Source organism: Mya arenaria, chromosome 3 (assembly GCF_026914265.1).
Source record: "Mya arenaria isolate MELC-2E11 chromosome 3, ASM2691426v1".
Taxonomy (NCBI): Eukaryota; Metazoa; Mollusca; class Bivalvia; order Myida; family Myidae; genus Mya; species Mya arenaria.
Genome location: NC_069124.1, coordinates 69,288,636 through 69,296,711, shown reverse-complemented (window position 1 = coordinate 69,296,711; position 8,076 = coordinate 69,288,636). Strand labels below are relative to the sequence as shown.

Below are 8,076 nucleotides of genomic sequence, written 5' to 3'. Positions count from 1 at the left end.
TAACTGTTGGTCATTGACAATTATAGACCATTTACATGATTTCACTTGAACAAAGAGTAAGTGCATTCACAGTCAAGAATAGAACTAAATAATGTCTGCACTTAATGTTTTCTTAATGTATAATTGTATGTTCATGTGATTTGTTTAAGTGTATTATTCATTAAATACAGTTCTATCAATGACAAACTGATTATCCTACATTTACATAAATATAAACCATTTCATGACCAGTATTCAATCAAATGTATTATGAGTTAACAGAGCCATGTCCAGTGCATACTGGTATACACTGGTATACAAAAACACACATGTCAATGAATAAATATATAAAAACAGCATGATTTTCTTCACAATGTCAAGGTCATGTATCTACTTTAAGGGGACTATAATTCAAACATGAAATGATAATGTTTATTGTTTGGTACTCTTTATGATATTAATACTGACAAAAAAACACCATGCGATTTGTTATGTCATGAAATAATTAGGTCCCGTAACATTGATCAAGTTATAGGACCTTGTGTCCTGTCACAATTTTCAGCTTTCACATTGACGGTAAACTCGTCATTTTTAGTGTGTGACCGATAAATATTTGAAACTTTTGCATTAATATATATATATATATGTAATATAATCACTCATTTTTTGTATTTACTTACAAGTGATAATTCTGACTTCAATGGCTATCGAGAGACTGCTACCAACAGCGCAGCTGAAACTTCCATGGTCAGACTGAGAAGTAATGTTTTTCTTCAGGGTTTTTGTTGTCCTTTTTAAGTTCTGAGCTGGATCTTCTACTGTAGTTTTTGTAGTTATCTGTAAATTATTGATTAATTTAACTACATTTCCAGTTTATGCATTTAAAAGCAAGCTAAAAGATTTATAAGCAAGCTAAAATATTCAAGAACAGTCCAGTTTGCTTTTCAACCATGCGTTCAGGGCTCAACATTTGGCCTTGGTGCATGTGTGATATCTAAAATGTAGCAACAAATTGATTTACAATTAATTTATTGTTCTCAAGAAAAAATGTTTAACCATACATGCCATTTCCCCCAGTGGGTGGAAAAATCCCCCAGAATTTTGACCCATCCCTTGTTCCCCAGCCGGGAATGCTAAATGGTGATGATGAAAATACCCTGTGTGTGACCCAAATCCCCCTGGAATTCTGACCAAAATTCCCTTGGGAGACTTTCAAATATATGGCATGTATGTTTAACTGAATTAATGACTCTTAGATAAACTATACTGGATTTTAGACATGATTTTAAACATGAGCTGCATAATAATGATTTTTAACTTAAGTTTTCTCTTGCTCATTTGGGCTATTTTCAGCCCAATCTAATACAAAGATATAAGATGGTAGAACTAACTAAGGAAAAATCTGAGATTGAATCTCAGGAGAATGCATAACACACTAATGTATGGAAAGGTGTAATAAGCTACACATTAAGAAGTTTTCACTCCACTTCAATATTCTCCTAACCCTTCAGCACATAGGCAAGTGGCCAGATTACACCTCCAAGTCAATAGCCAACTGACAGTGACTGATAAGCAGTCCTTTTTTGTATCTATAGGCCCTTTTTAGGGGTATTGGAAAAGTGCAAATTTATACAGCAGTACGACCTTTAGATCATATTACTTCCAATAATTGTGGCAAACTCTTTTTTATGTGAATATACCTTTTTACAGATATTTAAATTACCTAATAAATGGTGTCAATGGTGAAATATTAAATTATTTTATTTCATTTGTGAATGCATTTCCAAGATGGACTTGTACCATTACTTTTAAATGTCATAACTTCATTCAATCAAGGGGTAAAAAAAATGCTGGAATCAATCTAAATTTAATTCCCTTTATCATAAAAAAGACCTATAAGGATTAAAAAAAAAGCGACCATTGATGTTCTAGTGTATAATACATAGAAATATGGCAGGAATATCCTATGTTTTCCAGCAGATTGATCCCGAGTCTGTGTTACTTTATGACCCCCTCATAAAAATGTTAACAGAAAGCTGACGACTGATATTTCCGGTATGAATAATGCAGTTGGATATTCCAGACGCTTGCAAAATTTGTCAAAAGACAAGTTTGTTTACCTGACCTATTTTAGGCCAGAACCATGATGGACATGATTCTCAAATAATTATAATCTTAACTGATTTAATGCTAAAATGATCTGACATAATATATTAGATGTTTTACACATCAATGTGATGGGCAGTATAAATAATTAACTTATAATTTTCTTTGAAAAGATGCAAAATAAAATGACCCTTTTGCAGTCTGTACGAAAGTCATTATCACATTGCAGGACACAAGGTCCTGCAATACAGTCTACAAAGTCAGGGCTTTCAACAGGGTCTAAACCCAATGGTCAATGACTCTTAAAATATGATTTTCAAGAGTCAAAATCAGATCTTCAAGTGTCATTGTCCGTGTTTTTCTAAATACATGGTCTTACTTCTTAATTATAGTTTTCATCTGTCGTATGATGGCATTGCAAGGTACATGATTATCTATTAAAAACTAATACATATATACATTTTTAAACTAATATAGACATGGTTTAAAAAACTTATACAAAATATATTTAAGCATTGTTGTTTTTAAACCATCGTACTAAGTGAAAAAGCAGAAGGTATCCGTTTATTTGCATAATGGGCGGAGTTATCACGTCATTGAGTTTGAGTGCTGCTAATTAACATGGAAACCGATTAGATTCCAGATCGATATCAGTTGTCATTGCGGGTGTTAATTGCTCTTGACTTTAATTGATAAAAAGACATTTAGATCATGTCTTGCAAATGATTAATATTACAAATTTATGATACTTCATTTTCGGGTCATTTACGATTTTGAATGCGTCAAAACCCGGGGAGCTCGGGTCGATAAACGCCCTGATTAAGTTGGTTTGATAAAGTAAACATAGGTTAGTTAATAAAATTAACAAGATACATGTTTGACACATGTTTATTAAATCATTTTGCCCCAAATATTATTGCCGGACAAGCGGGCCTACAAAATAGCTGTGATTGTCGGACCTCGCCATTTATTACCGGCGGCAGCCGAGGTCCGACGAACTTTCGTACAGACTGCATTTGAAATGTGGGCGATGTGTTTACATCCAGTAGTCCATAGAATGCGGCCAAATGTGTAACACAGTGTATACATGCGCTAATGTTGGCCAAACTCGTATACAAGTCATGCGTGCAGTTAACGAAGCACAACTAAAAATATAGCCAACATTACCAAAATGTAAATATAAACATACCACATAACCATCAGTATTGTCCAAGGTTATGACCTGTTTCTCTTTTATAAAAACTGCCATTTCTGTATTGGTATCTGAGTTGTACTCATGCATACAGTTTAGTTCAAGACTGTCTCCTTCCAATATCAGTAGCTCTGGCAACTCCGGGACAATCTTTATAGTATCCCCTGCAAAATTCCAGAAACATAAAGCATTTTAGTCACTCATTATAATATTGACTTGGTTAGACATGTTATCATAATGAGTACCAATAGGTTCTGAGAAATTCCATGCGAACCCTGAAACTTAAGCTTCAGGCAAGGGAGGCACTTTACACTTATACCACTTTCAAAATCACTTTAGGTATTGTTTCAATTATGGAAGTGTGCTGCACTCTTGTGTTTTTTCGGGAGCATCCTTCTGCTCCAACAGAGACCAGCAGTGCGTTCAGTAAACAGTTTTTGTGTCCCTGTACTGTGTTACAATGCATCCCATTTACTGCAAGAGGGGACCCTTACAGGATTACTGAACGCATGGCTGCATGTGCACCCTCTTGCTTTCACAGAATTAAATGCAATATTTCTATTGTTTTGATTTAAAATCATGCAAACATGATGTAGTTGGCAGTTGAAACCTATATCACTTCAATTCAGGACAATTGCTACTACGAACTGTGTAACATTCAAGTTCTTTACTGGTTGAGAACAGTTTCTGACAGAAAGCAGTTTCCAACAAATCGCTTTTTCGTGTACTTTCTTTAGATCTTCAAAAAGAAGGTACTGCAATTCAATTATATGGTTACTAGGCATTTAAAAGTTCTTACCGAGACGCATATGTAACTTATATTATCATTTAAAGTTTAATGTTGTTTTTTTCTCATTTCCTACACAAACTTGCAGGTGGGGGATTGTCACACACAGCAAAATGTGCAAGCGTGTGAACCTAATTTGCATATATCTATGAATAGCTAAAAGGTTTTTCTAAATTTGTTGTTCAAACGATGATCATTGTTTTCATATTTAACACTGTTGTCGTGCTAGTTTCACACCCACATTCACTAAAATAATTACAAACACAAGTTCCTATCAGAGATGAATGAAAATATCAGATATTCAGGGCCTGCATGATTTCGAGAATGGATTGACTGTCCGAAAATTTTAGGGTTAAATTTTAAGTAATTGCAGCTTGAGCTGTAGTTAATTGAACATGTGAACAATTTTAGTAGGGATTTAAAAACTTAAAAATAATTCAATAAAAACTGTCGGAAACTGCTTCTCAGCCAGTAAGGCAGACACACTGCGCGTTTTTCTCCCTTCGAAATCTCTCCTGCTTCTCTCTATGGTCAATTTACCAAGTTTAAAAAAACTAAAAACATTGATTTTGAAAACATTGGGATTTTGTAGCTTCGACAATTGGAAGTGAGGCCATCATTAATCCATATAAACAGCCGCTCTACAGTCATTGATGATTTTTGTTTTGCTGACTCCAAACGTCCATATCCCACTTGATGTTTTCCTAGCCAAGAATGACAGATCCCAGCGCTAAGTATATTGAGCGGAAAGATTACAGGCACCTGTTAGATTGTTTCAAAATGGCGATGACAGAAATCAATCTGAAATAGTGTTTCATGAAACACTTAAATGTATAGAAAGGTATTTGCTAAAAATAATTCATACATGTGTAACTTTCCTGTTTTTATTTAATAATGCAGTGTTAAATATTGTAGAGTTACAGTTGAAGAATATATTTGACATTGGTATAAATCAGTCAACTTGAGGTGTTTAGGGAACAAAATGAATATCACAATGGTAAAAAAAGTTCCTTAATGTGCATTATTGTGGCTAGGCCATCATATATGCTCAACCTAATTTCTTTGTATATACTCAATGTATCATCTATCGGTGTATACCGTCTATCAATGTAATCCGAAACATGCCGAATAACGATCATGTGAACGGGTACCTGCACTTCGGATTGTTTATATTCATTCGAGAGAACTGTCAGCTACAAACATTTGAAGACCATGTCATTTCTACGCGTAAGAATTCCCCAGAAATTAAAACATATACATAATTACATTTTTTTTTCTTTATTCTAATTCAACTTTCTAAATGTAAGCCGGTCCATAGAATTACCGGAATCCCCTTATTACCGGAATCCACCGGAATCTACCATAATCTAATTAAATTATACTTAAATGTTGTTTGTGGGTGTTTTTAAGCTTTAATATATGTAATGTACTAAGAGGTATACCTTTATAATCATATTTCCATATACAGAAAGTGACAAGGATTCCGGTAGTTTGCTGGTCGGATTGCCGATTATAACGATTTGACCAAGCTACCGGAATCCCCTGAGAAATAATAATTAAACTTTACTGAAATGTTTTTGGTACCAAAATCTAATTAAACTATACGTAAATGTTGTTTGGGGTATTTTTAAGCTTTAATATATGTAATGTTCTACGAGGTACACCTTTATAATCATATTTCCATATACAGAAAGTGACAAGGATTCCGGTAGTTTGCAGGTCGGATTGCCGATTATAATGATTTGACCAAGCTAACCGGAATCCCCTGAGAAATAGTAATTAAACTATACTTGAATGTTGTTTGGGGTGTTTTTAAGCTTTAATATATGTTATGTACTAAGAGGTATACCTTTATAATCGTAAACTACCGGTATCCTTGTCATTTTCTGATTAAAATTTTACTTTATTCTATATTCAAGCATTAAAATACTTGAACTAGTATTGAAATTTAGTTATTTTAGTAATTCACAGGGGATTCCGGTAGTTTGGTCATAACATAACCAGCGGCAAACTACCGGAATCCTTGTCACTTTCTGATTAAAATTTTACTTTATTCTATATTCAAGCATTAAAATACTTGAAATAGTATTGAAATTTAGTTATTTTAGTAATTCACAGGGGATTCCGGTAGTTTGGTCATAACATAACCAGCGGCAAACTACCGGAATCCTTGTCACTTTCTGATTAAAATTTTACTTTATTCTATATTCAAGCATTAAAATACTTGAAATAGTATTGAAATTTAGTTATTTTAGTAATTCACAGGGGATTCCGGTAGTTTGGTCATAACATAACCAGCGGTTTACTATCGGAATCCTTATCCATATTCCTTAAATACAGACTTATACTCATTATAGTCGTTGTATACTGACATGAAACTACCGGAATCCCCGTACCCTTTCAGATAGTATGTACGTACATACGCTCATAATGATATATAATGGGTAGTAAATAATTAAAACACCACCAAACATTTATATAGACTAAAACAATATTAAGTTTTAAATTTAAAGTTATTTCGCAGGGGATTCCGGTAGATTCCGGTAGATTTTGGTAGTTAGAGAGATTCCGGTAATTCTATGTACCCAATGTAAGCCATTGCTATTGCTAGAATCTCGCAAAACCCAGATCGGATTTTCCCGATATCATCTATTTATATAGCTGATGACGTCACTGACAGGTGCTTCTTAACAATGTGCATATTCGCGGTCACATTACCTCCATGTTTGGTATTGTTATCTACTGAAAATGTCATATACACCGATTGATTGTACATGCGTCATAAAACAAAATGGCCGACACCTATGTCAACAAATAGGTCAGGTGTCGGACATATACTATAGAAATACTTTTCATGGCCACATAATTTGAAAGATAATTAAATCCTCAACATATATGTATTAAAAATTATACATTTATATGAACTTCGATTTAACAGTAAGCAACGGAAGTCTTAGTACACCGATAGATGATACACACAGGCTATACATAATGTGGTTTGAACCAAATACATTGTCCATGATGTCCTCATTGTTAATGTTTAGATAAGCAAATCCTGAGTCAGCAATTACAGTTTAAGTCAAACATGAAAAAAAAGCAAATGTTAATTCTTGACATCTGAGAAGGGTTTCGGTTCAGTAAACTCTACGCAGTTTAACAGCTGATGATCAATTTCAAGAAAAGGTTTAAAACTAGAAGCGATGCGTGAAAATCATCTATGGCATCGCAAAAATAACAAACAATCAATAAACAATAAGTCCGTACCATAACAATTAACAGCTAACGCTGAAAATATCACTAAAATAGATATCCTTGTGTACATTTTGTCCCTGACAGCACTCCGATCGCAGATAGAATGGCTGACAAATAATCGGTCGACCTAAATAATCACGAACGCATGCGCACCTATGACGTATCGAGCTGGTCTGGTATCTCTTTTCTAGACTGGTACCCTTCGTTACTTTTTGGTAAAAATCTAACGACAGGTATGCGCCAATCCATTCGGAACTCCTCGGCCATTTTATCAAAAACAACCTCGGATGTATTTGGACGGTTTACATACTCAAAAAGTGGTACGTTTAAGTCCGCTGCAAGTAGATCGCGTAGTAATTTTATTTAGCAGTTAATCTTTGTGACATTACTCTTGGGATTCTTAATTATGTTTGCAATAATACAATTTAATGGCAATCAAATTAAACTTAGATCAATAAATACAACTCTAAAACACTTCATTGAATTAATGATATAATTCAAAATTTTACGAACTACTTCAACTGATGTACCTGCATACATCCGAGGTTGTTTTTGAAAAAAATGGCCGAGGAGTTCCGAATGGCGCCAATCCGGATCAGCAGGTGCTCGTCAGTTGTCAATGTCAACAAAATGGCGATACTTGCACAGAAGCAATGAATGTGACTACAGGATTTTCGAGAAATAACTCTTGTTGACTGATTTATTTAAGCAGATGACCGCCTAGGTTCATTTATCTCAGTCACGGTCCTTGATTTCAATC

General features: G+C 34.2%; 1 protein-coding gene across 1 annotated transcript; it reads right to left on the bottom strand.

The window, feature by feature from the left end:
* Positions 1–636: 636 nt before the first annotated feature.
* On the bottom strand, positions 637–7,487 carry LOC128226880 (uncharacterized). The gene is made up of 3 exons (XM_052936983.1): positions 7,329–7,487; positions 3,275–3,441; positions 637–816 (listed from the first exon to the last, which is right to left on the bottom strand). The coding sequence occupies exons 1-3, from the start codon at positions 7,384–7,386 to the stop codon at positions 652–654; spliced, it is 390 nt and encodes a 129-aa protein (XP_052792943.1). The 5' UTR covers positions 7,387–7,487; the 3' UTR covers positions 637–651.
* Positions 7,488–8,076: the final 589 nt, after the last annotated feature.